General features: G+C 38.1%; 1 protein-coding gene across 4 annotated transcripts in view; it reads right to left on the bottom strand.

Moving 5' to 3' along the window:
• Positions 1-10,988, bottom strand: part of CDC14A (cell division cycle 14A) — an 85,117-nt gene extending 74,129 nt beyond the window's left edge. For 3 of the 4 annotated variants that reach the window (XM_026671796.2, XM_026671795.2, XM_087960736.1), the window contains exons 1-2: positions 10,512-10,987; positions 9,917-10,007 (exon numbers count right to left, since the gene is read on the bottom strand). In XM_026671796.2, the coding sequence (XP_026527581.1) occupies positions 9,917-10,007; positions 10,512-10,626 (206 nt within the window). In that variant the 5' untranslated portion in view covers positions 10,627-10,987. Of the gene's footprint in view, positions 1-9,916; positions 10,008-10,511 lie in introns of all 4 variants that reach the window. The other variant, XM_026671794.2, reaches the window with a different exon arrangement.
• Between the last annotated feature and the right edge of the window lie 7,243 nt (positions 10,989-18,231).

The raw sequence follows: 18,231 nt of genomic DNA on the forward strand, positions 1-18,231 counted from the left end.
GTGGGATGAAAAACTAAAAAATATAAGAAAATAATTGAAAGTAGAGGCTTCATTTTCATAATACTGTATGTAGCACAAGATTACTTTAATGAAATATAACAAGAATTCACTGATAACTATGACTAAACTGCTATTTGCTTTAAAAGCTGTAGCAATGTGTCACCAATAAAGGCAGTTTGCTACTGATTACAAGATCCTGGGGGCAGAAAATAATATCTAATAGTGTATTTTCTTGAAGGGCTCTCAAGAATAGCTAGCTGGTTGACTATCCCCTTGAGAGAAGGCAATCAGTTATTTGTAATCGAGCACACAATTTTGGTGTAACACTATCTATGGTTGAATAAATTTTAATCGTACAAGATTGACTTGTCCTCTGACAAAACTAGAAGAATGCCTACCTATGGTAACCTCAGCAGTCTATTATGTATCCATACAAGCATCTTAAACAGACATTGTTCTCTTTCAGTCAACAGAACAAACGTCAGAGTGGAGGAAATAGCATGGTTATCTCCACAGGAAGATTTTGCATAGAAAATAGGGGCTGAGGAGACTGCTGTTGACCTGGTAAAGAAGACAAAGGTTTACAAAACAAAAGGTCTGTTAGGAAGGGAGAACTGGAAAAGGTTGGAGAGATGGTGGCCCAAGATGAATCTGGACAGTATAGACAATTGTTGATTTTAGTAAAAGAATAAAGATGGCTAGTGGACCTAAAATGGGCAGCAACAACTACACGTTGGTTCAAGGGGAAACTGAAGTCTTTTGAGTGGACCTGGGGGGAACTTGGAGAAGACCGAACAAAGATCCAAAGAGGAAGCATCCAACCCCACCCCATCCAATCCAACATCACTCAAAACTAGGCACGCACACCCCTAACTACCTCTATTCCAACCACAACTGGCCTTAAATGCAAGCTACTCAATGCAAGAAGCCTTGTAAATAAAATACCTGAATTTCTCCTCTTACTAAATATGGCTAAATTCAACATTATATTTGTCTGTGAAACATGGCTCAACGCATCTCTCCCTGACTCCATTACCACAGTAATAGACTATCATGTTTACCGATCAGATCGTGAAATCCGTAGAGGAGGTGGTGTTACTATCTTCTATAAAAAGTCCCTACATCTAAAAAACATCCAAGTTACCCAAGAGCTTGCTATTCCTGAGACCATGTCTGTGAACTGTCCTTAAATATCACATTTCGGTTCTTACTATGTTACAGAGCCCCTGATTATGACATCGAACATGCAAACAAGCTAAATACACTACTAACATGGGCAGCATCCTGCCCACACACTTTTATCTTTCTTGGTGACTTCAATTTACCTCATATTAACTGGACCCTTAATGAATGTACAACTGAACCCACACATGCAACCTTCTACAATGCAGTAACAAATCTGGGACTAGAACAACTAGTAACCAACAACACTAGACTTAACAACTGCCTCGATCTCATTTTCTGCAATAGTTTGAATTCAATTTACGGAATACAAATTAAAGAACCCTTTTCCAACAGTGACCACAACATGATAGACTTTTGTCTCAACATACGTCCACACAAAAATCATCACAATGACGGAATCCCCAATTATAACTTCAAAAAAGGCAACTATGATCTTATAAACAACGATCTCTCATCCCTTGATTGGCAATTTCTATTCACTGGATGCAATACTGTAGAAGACCATTACAACATATTTTTATTTGAAGTCAAAAGAGTCATCAAACTATATGTACCATTAACAACTCCCAAAACCAGAAAAAACAAATTACCCATAACAATAAGGAAGTTTCAATCCAAAAATAAATCACTTTGGCGGAAAAACAAATCTGGTCATGTTGCCAACTTCAAAAGCTGATACAAAAATTTATGCCACCAGATAAAAACTGAATGCACCAATTATCACATTAAACAAGAAGAAAAACTTTTATGCACCAATTCCACTTTCTACAATTTTGTAAACAACAAACTAAAAGAATCAAGGTCCATCCCACCCCTGAAAGGACCTAATGATAAAGACTGCAAAGGCAACACTATTAAAGCCAACCTCTTTAATACATTCTTTGGCTCAGTATTTGTAAACAGCAATGGATCATGCCCAATATTTCCTAGTTGAGCCACAGACAACTACAATGATAACACATATCGATTTTACAGAAGACAATGTTGAAAAAGCACTATGCAATCTAAAACCATCTCTATCTGTTGGACCGAGCAGAATATGTGCCTACTTCTGAAAAAAGCTCTCCACTGCCATAGCCGAACTTCTAAGCATAATCTTTGAAAAATCTTTCAGGACCAGCTCCTTGCCAAAACTATGGTCACAAGCCACGGTCATCCCCATCTTCAAAAAGGGAGACCCCAGCCTACTTGAAAATTACAGACCAATCTCTTTATGCTGCGTCACCTGTAAAATCATGGAATCAATTATTAACCAATCCATCATCCTCCACTTAGAAACAAACAACCTACTTTCTAATAAACAATTTGGTTTTAGGAAAAAACTATCATGTAATCTGCAACTCTTACACTGCAAAAACATATAGACTACACAACTTGATCAGGGCAAAGCAATAGACACAATCTACATAGACTTCTATAAAGCCTTTGATTCAGTGGTACACGACAAACTACTCCTAAAACTAAAATCTTACATTATCTCTGGACACCTGCATAACTAGATAGAAGCATTCCTGTCAAACAGACAACAAATGGTCAAACTTGGGAGCGTCCTATCAAATTCTGTTCCTGTCAACAATGGTGTCCCTCAAGGCAGTGTTCTAGGACCAACTCTTTTCATACTCTACATAAATGACCTCTGTGATCATATTAAGAGCAACTGCGTTCTCTTCATTGATGATGTAAAGCTATTCAACACCACAGACAATACTGCTACCCTTCAAAAAGACCTTGACTATGTATCAGAATGGTCAAGCAAATGGCAATTTCAAATCTCAACAAATAAATGCTCTGTCCTACATATTGGGGAAAAAAATCAGAAAATAAAATACAGGCTGAATAGTCAAGACCTTGTTGATGATCCAAACTCTGTCAAGGATCTTGGAGTACTCATCTCTAATGATCTAAGTGCTAAAGCCCACTTTAGGCGTTAAGAGTTGTTAACCTAATCTTACGTAGCTTTTTCTCTGGTAATATTACACTAATAACTAGAGGATACAAAACATTTGCTAAACCAATACTCGAATACAGCTCATCAGTCTGGAACCCACATTACGTATCTGATATTAACACAGCTGAGAAAGTCCAGAAATATTTCACAAGAAGAGCTCTCCACTCCTATTACTCATTGCAGAATACCTTATGCCACTAGACTCGAAATTCTAGACCTAGAAAATCTAGAACTATGCTGCCTTTGGTCTGATATAAGTTTAGTATATAAAATCATACATTGCAATGTCCTACCCATCAATGAATACTTCAGCTTCAACCATAACAACACAAGAGCAAACAATAGATACCAACTCAAAGTTAATCGCACCAAACTTGATTGCAGGAAATATGACTTCAGCAACAGAGTGGTCAATGTCTGGAATACTCTACCTGACTCTGTGGTTTCTTCCCCAAACCCCAAAAACTTTAACCTTAGACTGTCTACTATTATCTCACCCCTTTCCTAAGAGGTCTGTAGGGGGCGTGCATAAGCACACCAACGTGCCTACCTCCCTGTCCTATTGTTTCTTTTATTTTTTTAATTTTTCTTATATGTATCCATGTATTCATAACTATGTTTTTACTTATACCTATTATCTTGTAAGCAATTGACCAAAATAAATAAAATAAAATAAATAAATAAATAAATAAATAAAGTAGCACTATGGGTCCTTTTTTACTTTTTTCAAAAGATCTCTGTGAAAGACTGAAGCAAGATAGGAAAGACCAAGTTCTACCAGACACATTGTCTGGTGTGTTTAGCTTCTTACATCTCTCTCTCTTTCTCTCCCTCTCCCTCCCCCTCTCTCCCCCCTCTCTCTCTTAGGGCAAATGTTAAGGTAAACAACAGTTTGCAAATATTTTCAGTGGAAAAACAATTTGCTTTAAAGCAGTTCAAGCCACTGTGATAATCAGGCATGTGGGCAGACGAAAGAAGAAGCAAAGAACGGAATGTAACTATCCAGCTGGAAATAACTCTTGCAAAGGAAGGTGATGAAAAGTTAACGTAAATACTGGTTTAATTGCTTTCTTTATAAGAAGGGAAAACTCACAAGAGTTTGTGTTATATTTTGCATCAAATTCCACAAACCCATAGAAGGCTCTGTAAAACCACACCACATATCTAACATATTTCAAATGTTCAGTTGGAGCAAATAAGTGATACATCAAGACTGACACTAAGCCACAAATTTATCCATTTTGGGGTACTGGCAGTGACTGAATACTTGTCTCCCCTCAAAATAAACGGTTTATACCACTCTGATTTTGGCATATGTACACCACAACAGTGTGCAAGGATGATCACAAGATCCAAATTCTGACCTTGCTGAAAAGCCTGAAGAAAAAAGGAGGGGTGAGGTAAGAATTGGAAAGAGTTAAAAAGGGCCTGAGAAAACTTCAAATATCACAGAATATATAAACATTTGTTTAACAAAAATCCAGAAATATCGACGGATTTGAGGGTTAATTTCAATAAATAAACTTAAAGAAATATTTCAAATCACATTGAATGTATTTCAGGAAAAAAAAACTTGTATATGTTTGCAACCAAAAGCAGAACAGGCTTACAATATCTGGTTGTCCTTTGGAATTAACTTCAATAATTAGCTAAGGCCAAAGACAGCATTCTAAGACAATGATAGAATTAAGAAGCTACTGTATCAAAGTTGCAAAAATACAGATTGCCACTAGATTTTTTCTGTAATATATCTATATTACAATCGGATAAAAATATACCTAACAATATCATTGTATACTATAACATAAAATCTATGCCAAAGATCATATTGCTTCATCCTGAGTATCTCACAGGTGCTTTTTCAAAAGGCAACTGGACTTTGTTTTTACTTGAAGACATTTTGTTTCTCATCCAAGAAGCTTCTACAGTTTTGAACTGAAGAACTGAAGAAACTTCTTGGATGAGAAGCGAAATGTCTTCAAGCAAAAACAAAGTCCAGTTGCCTTTTGAAAAAGCACCTATGGGACAAACATGACCTGAATGACTGAGAATCTCCATAGTCATTCTTCGACGAGTAGAAAATATTGTCTTTTCCAGAAGAGGAAAGTTACACATTTCTAAAAGTCAGTACTTAATATTTGTAATGATGTAGTATCACTTTTCTAATTTTTCAATATAATTCTTTTGGACACCCGCTATGCCCAGCATAACTGCAATTCCTTAAAAACAGTCAGATGACAAAGTTTTGATATATAGGTAATCCTCCACTTACAATAACTGGAGCCAGATTTTCCACTGCTAAGCAAGGTGGTTGTTAAACGAGTTATGCTGGATTTTTACAACCTTTTTTTTGCCATGATTGTTAAGTAAATCATTGCAGTGAAGTAAAACATGTAGTCATTAAACAAATCCGGCTTTCCACATTGTCTTTGCTGATTGGAAGCCAGGTGGGAAGGTCACAAATTGTGATCACATGATCCTGGAATGCTGCAACTGTTGTAGATACAGGCCAATTGACAAGTGCCCAAATTTTGATCATGTGACCATGGGGATGCTGCAACAGTTGTAAATACGAGGATCAGTTATGTCACTTTTTTCAGAATCACTGTAACTTTGAAAGGTCACTAAATAAATGGGTGTAAATAAATGGGTGTACATTCAACATCACATTATCTTTAATATTGAGAGGTTTTCCCATATAATCTACCTGTGCACTTTAAAAGACTGATTCCAGAAAACTACAAGATATTACCATACCATATGTATCAATGTTCTTGAAAAGTTTTTTGTATGGCCAAAAGAAAAACTTCTATCCTTTTGAATGCATTCTTAAGGAGTCCAATACATTCAAAATTCAGTTTTTTGATGAAGCAATTTTATTCTCAAATCCATCGATGTCATTTTAACATTATTAAGGACATGCAATCACTGATAACAGCATTAATAGAGAATCCACATGAGTAGAACACCATGAAGGGATAGCAAAGAGATACAGAAATCTGTACTGCTGCCTTATGGCTGTTTGGGTATTTGTAACCCATATCTCTGTTAAAAATAGCAAGTTGTGAATTAGTAGATAGTCACCATTTATATTTGGCAGACTCAAAACAAATAATTTTAAAAAGGCTGTGCATACCTTTTTTTAAAAAGTCAATAAACTTGGTGATAATGTGTTAAAGTATGGCAAAGAAAGGACCACATGAAGAGCAATTATTAATCCAGGAGAACTAGGTTTGTTAGAGAATAAAAATCACAAAACCAAGTACTATGAAAAATTAAAACTGAAGGCCTGTCTAATTGAAGATTTTTTAAAAAAATTACTGTTGTCAATGAAATTAAATAAAGGGCCTGTAAAATAACAGCAGAAGAGGAGAAAACTGAAAAAGAGCAATTGGCTATAGAAGAAGCAACAGAAGAAAAAGCAGGTTTGCTGTATGTTATTCTGGCTGCTAAAATGCAACAATAGAAAAATTACAAAGTAGAGAACTAAGTAAAATCTTCAGTTATAGTAAGGAAAAAAATCAGTAACTGCTGTTAGAAAGTAGAGTGCCAAGCAGAGCACAGTTAACTACAGCTGTTGAAAGAACTGAGTACTACAGAAATGGTAGTGGTGAGAGATTTAAAAGCAAGGAGGAACTGAAATAATCCTTGGCTTCAACATAACCCATTAACTTCAAGCTTCAAATACAATTATTTCTCCAGGAGGTGTTAAGCAATCATATGAAATAGGAAGTGAAGAAAGAAGTGAAGTTGCTGAAAAGAAAGAAAGAAAGAAAGAAAGAAAGAAAGAAAGAAAGAAAGAAAGAAAGAAAGAAAGAAAGAAAGAAAGAAAGAAAGAAAGAAAGAAAGAAAAGATGGAAGAGTGTGAAACACTGAAGGATCAGAATAAAGGACACTTTATTTATATGCCATAAAAATGACATTCTTAACAAAAAATACACCAGGCTCTAATTGTTTCATAATATGGCCAGGGAGCAACTTTTTTTGTGATGACTACATGAAATTCAAGAGGCATGGAGGACAGACTAATGATAAAATGATGTCACCTTTTCAGGATTAAAATAGTGCATTAACCTTAGCAAATGCTCAGCTTGCTTGTTTTAGGCTTGACTTCAATAAAAAACAGAAAATCATCTCACTGTAGTTCAACAATTTGCAATCAAAGTTCAGTGGTGTAGTTCAATGAGAAGATTCAAATGCTCTTATTAATTTAAATTAGTAATTATAATAAGTATAAAACTTGTAAATGTTTCTATTCTCTCTTTTCTATAAATATTTAATATCACGTTTTAATTGCCATACTTGTTAATCATTTCGATAACTTTCTCACAACTCCCTCAAATACAACAAAGCAATGGAACTCAGATTTAATGTAGACAAAAAAATATTGAATTTAGAAAGTTGTAGCACCAATACCTAAACATTCTGAAATAGTAACCAATCAAAATTAACATGCTAGGCATGCTTCAGGTACTTAATCTACAAAAAAAGCTCTGAGTTTTCATTAGCATGTAAAACTTTCATCCAAACCTTTAAACATGCTATCTATTAGCAACAAGTATTATTTCTCAGATATATTGAGGGGTTTTGTTTTTATTGATGCTACATCTTAGTTTTTTTTCCAGTTTGCCAATGAGTTTTGATATATAGGTGTGTGGATGGCACATCCAACCATATTTAGATTAAAACAGACTAAAAATTCTTGTCAAGGGAAATTATATCAGACTTAAATAAACTTTTGAATAAAGAACTTGCTTGATATTATGCTAGCTATTGCACAACAATTTTTAAAAATCACATAGCTAGCTTAGGAGTATATTAAAAAAAGATTCCATGTTTTATCTGAATTAACATCTAAACAGAAATGTGTAAAATTAAATAATTAAATTTACATTTAATTTACATACAAGTAAATTATACATTTACTTTTAAACTCCAATGAACAAACATGCAAGTGTTCACTTTTTAGAACTGCACAGGAAGTCCCAAGGAGTTTTACCTGACCTTGTTTACCTCTCGGCTAAATCATAATATGGATTAGGCAAAAGCATGCACTGTATCTTTCACAAGCAAGGATATTTAACAAACTAGTCTGTTGTGCAATCTTGGAGCTCTGGCCAATTCTGAGAAATACAAGGCAAAGTCTACGGTACATATAAAACACTAAATAACTCAAGGATAAATCTTTCTATAATACTTCATTAATTCATGGGAGTAACCCAAGAGTACAATCATGTTTGTTTCTAGTTAGGTTGTATTATTTTATAGGAATAAACCTATCAATCTACCCTGTTTCTCCAACAATACGGCCTCCCCCAATAGGAAGTCCCAGCATGTTTTATAGGCATGAAATGAAATTAAGCCCCTCCCCCCAAATTAAGGCCTATATTAAAACATGTGAAATGGGGGGGAATGGTGGGGGGGCTTGCCATTAGGAAGTACTTTTGTTGCACACCTGGATATGGTGCTGCCTGCGTTGTCCCCAATCCGAAGTGCCCCACCAACGCCGAGGTCAACATCCAAGCCGTCACCGCCTGCCCGAAGATGCAAGGGGGGGGGAATTAAGTCACCCCCGAAAAGACAGCCTAGCCATTTTTTCGGGGCTCAAAAAAAAAAAATAAGACCCAGCCTTATTATATGAGAAACATGGTAGAAGTAAATCCCATTTAAGTCAATGCAACTTAATTTCATGTAAATAAATGGATTTTAAACTGTACTGAAGATGAATGTTAAACATTTCAGATGATTGAAAGACTATGAGCCTCTGATCATTACATTCTTTTCCATCCAGTAAGATTTAATATAGTGCTGGGGACCAGTTTTAAACTATTATTATATTAGTAATAACATTACCTCAAATCCTTTCCCTCATTCCACCTGCTCTATATTTTGCATATTAAGAGAGCTTCCAGTTGGAAAAATGGCCTTGGAGCATGGCAATCTAAATAGTCTTGTAAAAAGAAAGCTAATTTTGTTAAACCCCTTCATAAATAATCTCAAAAGATACTGGCTTTTGTTCCAGAAAGGACTATCACAATTCACAAGTTAAGAAAAAAAACACCACATTCCTGTCTCTGTCAAATAATCATATGACCAAGGATGTTATAAACATTCATTCAGCAGAGGTTTTGTTGCCATAAATTCAAATGTAAATGTCATAATGCCATAAAATCGAATGCAAACATACTTTGCTTTTACTAATGTGAGTTTCACATGCAGTATTTTTTTAATCTAAAGTGCGCCTAATGCAAACTACCGAGACATGAAGAATAACTGCATAATACTGTGCAACTGTAACATTTTGTTTTTCCTAAACTTCAGGGTAGATGAAGTTAAGAAGATGAGCAGATAAATGTCTGAAAAGTACTGTATTTTAAATCACAGACCAACCGTTCAAACATAACATCCCTGAAAAGTAGCGTCCCTTTTGCAAAAAAAAATAAAATAAATAAAAAATAAACCTGGGGCAAAGAAAAGAGAAACATCCACTTTCTAATTAAGAGTTTACAGAGCAATGCAATTAGTCTTAAAAATAGCTCTAGGACTTTATAAACACAATGGCAATGCAGTCTTATATGTTATTTAGGATGATTTGAAAGGATCTCTCTCTGCAAAAAAAGAGAAATAGATAGACAGACAGAAAAGCCCCCCATGACCTACTTCTTCTAATCACTTGGAGACGGCAGGAACTAAAACAAACGTTTCTAATGAGAAAACGAAAGTAAAGCAGGGCTATCGGAAGAAGCATGGGGTGGGGAGGGCAATAAGGAAGAACAAACTTACTTTTCATAAACAAACTCCTCATCCGTACAGAAATAGTGCGTGTTGACTGTGCTTTTGGGTCTGTTCCGCAAAGTAGCAAAATAAAGTCGGTCTGAAATACAGGAGGGGGGAGACACACAAAAAATCAGAGGCGATGAGCTGCTGAAGGATCCGGTCTTCACTTCTCGGCTCACAGCGTCCTTATAAAGCCACCAACCGGCCACTATAACTTCAACGGGAAGCCTTGGGGATCCATTTCATCGCAGACATCAAAACACCTCAGGGATCGTCCTCGAGGAAAAGCGCTCGGGTCAGGCTATCCCAGGCGATCGTCACCTCTCTCCTCATCCGAGATGGGGCGTGGGGGGGAAGGCTTCGTGCTTACTTAGCCCGGCCGCCGCGCCTAATACTCTTCCCCCCCCCACACACACCCCCCAAAGTTTACGCGATTCCAGGGATCGAGCCCAACGGATCCCTTCGGGACAGCTTTCTTGCGGCGCCCATCCCCGGCCGGGCAGGTGCTTGCAAACCACGGAAGTCAACAACTGGGGCGGGAGAGTGAAAATTACGAGCCGCGCCGCTACCACCGCCACCCCAGCCTCTCTCCCGCGCTCACCTTTGAGGAACTCGGAGGCGCCCAGCAGCTGCTCCGAGCCCAAAGGCGGGCTGGGTTCCATCCTAAAAAGGGCGCGGAGGTGCGCAGACGCGCGGGACGACGTCTCGGTACTCATGAGCGCCTCTCGGAACGGCGAGCTCTCCGGTGGCGGCGGCGGCGGCGGCCGGAGCAGCAGCGATGGCAAGAGCCCCGCCGCCCAGCCGGATTCACCAGAAGCGGCGCCAGCAGCAACGGGACATGTTCGGGGAAGGGAGAGCCGGAGCCGGCTGCTCGGGGTTGCGCTCCAGCCGGTGCCGCTTCTGCTGCTGCTGCTGCTGCTGCTGCAGCCACCAGAGACTCCTTCCCCGCCGCCGCCCGCATGGGATGGGGAGTAAGCACGCGAAAGGAGGAAAAGGAAAGGGCGACGGCTCCGGGACCCAGCGACCCGCGGGAGTGGCGGAGGAACCGGCCGGAGGGTGGGGTGGAAAGGATTTCTTCGCCTCCGTCCCGCCCTCCGGCGGCTTAAAGGGGCAGGACCCGGTTACCAGGCAGCCGGCGCTGCGGTGGCAACCACGTCACCACAGGCTTTGTTACATACGCACCTGGGCTCGGGCCGAGAAGCGACGCCGGATGGCACCTGAGGCCGCTTGGCCTCACCTTCTCTGCCCCGCCAGGTTGCGAAAGAAGAGCAGCTCCCCTCTCCTCTCACTTTCCTCAGCCTCCGCGCTATTCTTGGGGCGGGGGGGGGATGGGGGAGTGTTAAACCATCGCTTCGTGCCAGAATTAATAGCAAATAAAGGGTTGATTTTTTTTTTACCTATTTACCTTCTCCCGCCCTCCCCCCATGTACAGAAGATCACTTGGAGTAAGTAAGACCTTTAATGATATTTGCTTCAAAATGCTGAAGAAACTTAGCAGTTCGATTTCCCTGTCTTTCAAAAGCAGGCTTGGCATTTATTTACTCTCTCTCGATACTGTAATAGATGAAATTTCTTCAGGCACTCAGCAAACTATGGTTTAGGTTTAAGAATTGGATTCTGAAACATTTTGCAAAGGTGGCATACCTGCCAAATCAAGGAACAAAATCACGCTCCCAAAACAATTTTGTCATGTTTAGTTTTGTTCTGTTTTTGGTTATTTTTTTGTGAGTTTGTATTTTATCCCTTAAATTAAAAAAAAGGGGGGGGGGGAATATGTCAAGTTACTTAGCCTAGTATACTAATATCATGATCAGCTCTAAACTATGGTTTACAGATCACAATTGCTATGTTCATACAGTAGGCTAAACCAAAAATAAATCCTAGATTAGCTAATTGTGTGAGCCAAACTATTATGTCCCTTGATTTATACTAGCAAAATGATGCTTTTTTTTTTTTGCCTTAATATATGTTTATACCTAAGTCTTATTCATCCCTAGGCAAATGAAATATTTCCCTGCTTGATACATGGAAAAGAGGAAGTCACCATGAAGTTTTAAGACAAATTAACTTGCTGTCAGGAATATTTCCAATACCCTGCAAAGAAGTCATGAATTCTTGAAAATTTGTTTAAGCCAATAGTTGAAGTTATAGTTATAGTTGGAATGGATTCTTCTACACATAGCTCACATTTCTTATTTAGCTGATGATACTTCTATTAACATTAACCCATGTTGAAAATAACAGCAACAGATTGTGTTATCACAATCAACACATTACACTCCTGGAGTAAAGTTAGGTCCCATGCCTCGCATCTCTAGAATTATTGTATGAAAACAGGCAAACAGGATAAACTTCAATTTTAGAAATCTTCAGGTAGAATGACTCTTGGATTTATTTGGCCAGTGGACACTTCAGAAATGATTTGGAAAAAAGGAATGTTGACTTCTTACAAGCACTACACTTCTCTCCCATTCATTAAGGAAGGCTGGCTGTTTTTTCAGATTTCTGAATTAGTCTTTTTAAAAGCCTTATTTTTTTTCAAGCTAATGTAAAAACCTTAAAAAATGCCCTCTTTCCTGATTTTAAAAGTTGCTTTTTTTCAGTGAGTCAGTACTGGACTGATAGAAAAATTTAAAAGGCTGCTATTGCTGCTAAATTAAAAAAATGGATATACATACACACCCAATCCTATACATACATTGTAGCATTGCAATCTATATACATACAGTAATGTAGTTGCACAATATACATTGCACAATATGCCATTGTTTAAATAAAAACCAAACAGGCTACACGAAGCAATGGGTGGAAACTAATCAAGGAGAGAAGCAACCTAGAACTAAGGAGATATTCCCTGACAGAAGTTTTTAAGAAGAGATTGGATAACCATTTGTCTGAAATAGTATAGGTCCTGCTTCAGCAGAGAGTTGGACTAGAAGACCTTCAAGGTCCATTCCAACTCTGTTATTCTATTCTATATCTTAGCATGCTGTGTGAACCAACCATTACATTACATTATGTGGTTTCTTTAGATTTAGTACATGAACTATTGTAATTTATTGGTTGTACTTAATGGTGCAAGGCAGTGGTGGGATTCAAACATTTTTACTACCGGTTCTGTGGGCGTGGCTTGGTGGGCGTGGCAGGGGAAGGATACTGTAAAATCTTCAGTCAGAGTTGGTATTTGCCGGTTCTCCGTACTACTCAAAATTTCCACTACCGGTTCTCCAGAACTGGTCAGAACCTGCTGGATACCACCTCTGGTGCAAGGGCTACAATGGTGTTTAAAACAACAATTCAAAGCCATAGCTGACTAAGAACATTTTAAAAAATGAAAGGTGAAAAAAGAGCTTTGTTTTTTATTTTATGGAAGCCTAAAACATTACAAGAGATGGGAGTACCAAGCCGTCTTATTTGTCTCTTGAGAAACCTATATGCAGGTCAAGAAGCAACAGTGAGAACTGGACAAGGAACCATTGATTGGTTCAAAATTGGGAAAGGAGTCTGGCAAGGCTGTATACTATCGCCCTGCCTATTTAACTTACATGCAGAGCACATCATGAGAAAGGTAGGGTTAGATGAATCAAAAATTGGAATTAAGATTGCCGGGAGAAATATCAACAACCTCAGATATGCAGATGATACCATTCTAATGGCAGAAAGTGAAGAGGAATTAAAGAGCCTCTTAATGAGGGTGAAGAAGGAGCATGCAAAAGTTGGCTTGAAACTCAACATTAAGAAATCTAAGATCATGGCATCCGGCCCTCTCAATTCCTGGCAAATAGAAGGGGAAGAAATGGAGATAGTGACAGATTTTATTTTCCTGGGCTCCAAAATCACCACAGATGCGGACTGCAGCCAAGAAATTAAAAGACGCTTGCTCCCGGGGAGAAAAGCTATGGCAAATCTAGACAGCATACTAAAAAGCAGAGACATTACCCTGCCAATAAAAGTGCGTATAGTCGATACTATGGTTTTCCCAGTTGCGATGTATGGCAGTGACCATAAGAAAGGTTGAGCGCCAAAGAATTGAGGCCTTTGAAGTATGGTGCTGGAGAAGACTCCTGCAAGTCCCTTGGACTACAAAGCGATCAAACCGGTCAGCCCTAGAGGAGATCAACCCTGACTGCTTTTTAGAAGGCCAGATCCTGAAATTGAAACTCAAATACCTAATGAGAAGGAAGGACTCACTGGAGAAGAGCCTAATGCTGGGATAGATTGAGGGCAATAGAAGAAAAGGACGACAGAGAATGAGGTGGCTGGATGGAGTCACTGAAGCAGTAAGTGTGAGCTTAAATGGATTCCAGAAGATGGTAGAGAACAAGAAGGCCTGGAGGAACATCCATGGGATCGCAATGAGTTGGACACGACTTCATAACTAACAACAACAAAAGATTACAATTTCATGATGCTACTTGCACATGTGAGAGGAGATAGAATTGGGGGATGAGGGGGCTACAGTGGCTACACAGGCTATGTCAGTGGGCTAGAAATTTTTACCCTTTTAAACTACTAGCCGCTCTTAATAGAGTAACAACTAACAGAGATGGCAACACACCCCAGCATTGGGGTGTTTTCTGGTGTTAAATCCATTAAGACGTGGTTGGTATAGATCAGGGGTGTCAAACTAGCAGCCCGCAGGCTGGATGGGTCATGCATAGGCCACACCCACCCAGCTCCGCAAACGGGAAAAACATCACAATACGTCATGTGATGGCAACGTGACACCATGAGTTTGACACCCCGATCTATACCATATAGATTATTAGTATAGATTATTAGTTCTCATTCATTACGAGTTCTTTCAGAAATGCACATAGAAAAGACCATAATTACTAAAATTAGCTTATGTAAATCCACCACATCTGGTGACACTTCTGAAAGGTCTTTGAAGTGCTATGGCATCTTCTTTTCTTGAGCTTGATCAGAAAGAGTCTTCTTTCATGAACTGAAGAGGTGCTGCCCAGAGGTGGTATTCAGCAGGTTCTGACCAGTTCTGGAGAACCAGTAGAGGAAATTTTGAGTAGTTTGGAGAACCGGCAAATATCACCTCTGACTGGCCCCTCCCCCATCTATTCTCTGCTCCTGAGTCCCAGATGATCAGATGAGTCATCTTTTGTTGCCCTGCACAGGAGAATGGAGCTGGAAAGCAGGTTAGTGGGGAGGGAATGGAGATTTTACAGTATCCTTCCCCTGCCATGCCCACCAAGCCACACCCACAGAACCAGTATAAATTTTTTTTGAATCCCACCACTGATGCTGCTCTCACACAAAACTAAAGCACTTCTTCCAAATATTTTGCGAAGCCCGAGTAGCAGAGCCCTATTTTTATATAGCTTGATGCTGCTTTTCTATCCCATTCCATGAATTGTGCTGCATGTGGAGTATGTTTTCTTTAATTAGAATTGAACAATATCTATTCCATGGCTTATAATTATTTTATGTGGCAGTAAGGCTGGGCAGCACAATTTTCAAAAGAGTGCTTTTAAGTGCACAAAGAGCACTTGTCTGCACTCTTTAAAACAATTGCATATTTTATTGTAAGAATTATGTGTGTTACTGATAGATGCCATGCTTACACCTCTGTACACTTCAAAATGTTAGTACATTACTAAAGATACCTAGAATCGCTATATCAGTGAGATGGACATCATAAAATAAGCATTATCACTCCATTCGTAAATATGGAAAACTCTAGCTTTTTGTGTCCCATACTTTTAAATAAAGGCATAAATAGGCAATCTATATTTTTGGATTCCAAGCTTTCAAACTGATCATGTGCAGGATGATTTAAAAATAAACTCTTATGAACTGAGTAAAATTGAATTTCATGTAAAATTGCATAGGATGCCTTTTGACTATTTCAAATTAACATTTTGCACATAAGTTCATGCATGAATGGTAGCAAGGATGTAACCACTGTTATGGTAGTTACATGTGATAAAATATATTCTATCAATTGACCAAACATCAGTCTGGCTTTTGTGTTCAACCTTGAGGAGTAGAGAAGAAATACACTCTTTTGAAGTTAGAAGTGCTATGATTTTATGATTATTACTAACTTCTCAGAAGTTACTTTTCCAAACTTTTTATGAAGGCCTAAATCAGGGGTGTCAAACTCTCATCATCATGGTGTCATCACATGATGTATCGGGACTTTTTCCCCTTCGCTAAACCGGTCGTGGGTGTGGCCAACGCATGACACATCTGGCCCGTGGGCTGTAAATTTTAACAATTTCCCCAGATTTGAAACCTTAATTTGAAACCTCAGAGGAACTAGCAGATTAAACGTTAAAATTATTAGAAGTTTTCAAGAACTTACTTATTTTTCCCTTAGGCCTCTCAGATACTTGTCTTCACAATGTCAGTTGCAAACTGACCAGCATAAGCACTAAGAATACTGATCAGGCATAAGAATCTAGATTCTGTGGCATCTGATTGGTCTGTTGTTACTCTGGTTCAGGTCAAACATCATTCTATCTTAGAGTAATAATTTAGATGACTAAAACTGTCAGTAATCTTAATCTGAATGTATCAATGAGTCCACAGTATGGAGAAGACAGTAGAAATGGATGGTTACAAGGACATTTCCCCCCCAAAACTCGATTTTTGTGCTATTTTCTTTAACATTATAACCTAATTAATAATTACGACCATTTTCAGATTCAACTATTAAATATTACTTTCAAAGATATCTTTCTTTTATTATTTTTTTGTTCAGTTATTCTATTGCAGCCATTAATTACATTATTTGTTTCATATTTGTAAAGGATAGCATTTAACATTCCACTTGTGATTATTGTACAATTCCTTGAATTGGCACAAATATTGCATTAATAACCAAAATCATGTTTATATAAATAACACTATATTTATAAAACAATGTTTGCAGTGCTACGCTGTTCCATATATGCCTGCTCAAAGTTCTTTTTTAATACCTCTTGGCAAAATCTCAAGAGTGCCATCTGTTGGTGCATTGAAAATTGGGCAAATTATTTAAATACCGTAATGAGGCTCGTGATGTACTTTACTTCCATTCATTATTTTCTCATCTAAAATTGGGTCAACAGCACTATGCAGAAAAAACCCTCCATGGATTTAGTGAGCAGGCTAAGATTCTTTTCCTCCCATTTTAGGATTATGCACAATAAATATAATGACTTTAAGACATGCCGAGCTTCACTAAAGTAATCCACTCTGTTGCAGTATCATTTAATTTGTATAAATGTGGTTCAGAGTCTCCAGCATCTGAGTAAGCCTCATCCTTATAAGCCAAACAAACTCTGGTTTTTAACTCCAGTAAAAAGCATTAGCTATAGTTGATGTTTATTGCATGGATGTATTTCTGGATCTTCTGCAGGGTCTATAGCAGAGATTTACAGAACTCACTCTTTCTGTCTACGTATAATTAAAGGGCTGTTGGCTAGCCTAGGAAATTAAAACATCTTGGAAGAATGCAATGGGAAGCTACTTTTGTAACACTGCCAGGCAAACCATACATATATAGTCATTGGAAGGTGAACTGAAGAACCAGTGTAGCACAGGGGTTAAAGTAACAGAGTAGAACCAGGAAAATTTGTTTCAGCTTTACCCACAGCCATGGGAAACTCAGTAGTACCTTAGGCCTATTGAGGCTGTATTGAAAAAAAAAAGATGGAGAAAATGCTGCATTGAACTGTGCGACAAAAGGCAGGATATAAAATCCAACAAGTAAATAATAACTAAACTTGAGGGAATGTTTAATTTTAACACATACAGATGTACATGTAAATCTGTTCCACTGATTTCAGTGGGGAAAGGAAAATCATGTAGCTGTACGAATAAAGTCACCAAGAATAAAGTTTAACTTGAAAGAGACTTTTAACTTTTGGAGAATTTTGGACCAGAAAGGCAAGCTTGCTTTACTGAAATCTAAATTATAGATCTGTAGCTAAATGGTAATCCAAGACTCTTAATGTCTCCTCTAGTTGGAATGACATTACATTAAGACAGGGCCTTGAACAATGTGTTTCAGATACTTAGGGAATATTCATTTTAACACTGGGAATAGGGAATATGCAGTGGACATATAATGTTTCTTTGGAAATAAATCTGATGTAGGATTTTATTTCCAAGACATTACGGTATTGTATTTAAAACAACATAGCTCAATCCTAGATAAAGATTACAACTCAGTCATTTCTAATCAACCTTCAGAGCTGTAATCTTATGTACATTTAATTCCAGTAGTTGGAATTCACTGACACATGAGCAGAAAAGAAGGAATTAGTCTACTTTCTGTAAAATACAGCTCACTTCAGCCAATAAATAACCATGAGACA

This window comes from Notechis scutatus, chromosome 3, assembly GCF_049901735.1.
Source record: "Notechis scutatus isolate UNSWTSFEM ecotype Mainland chromosome 3, rNotScu1.2, whole genome shotgun sequence".
NCBI classification, from domain to species: domain Eukaryota; kingdom Metazoa; phylum Chordata; class Lepidosauria; order Squamata; family Elapidae; genus Notechis; species Notechis scutatus.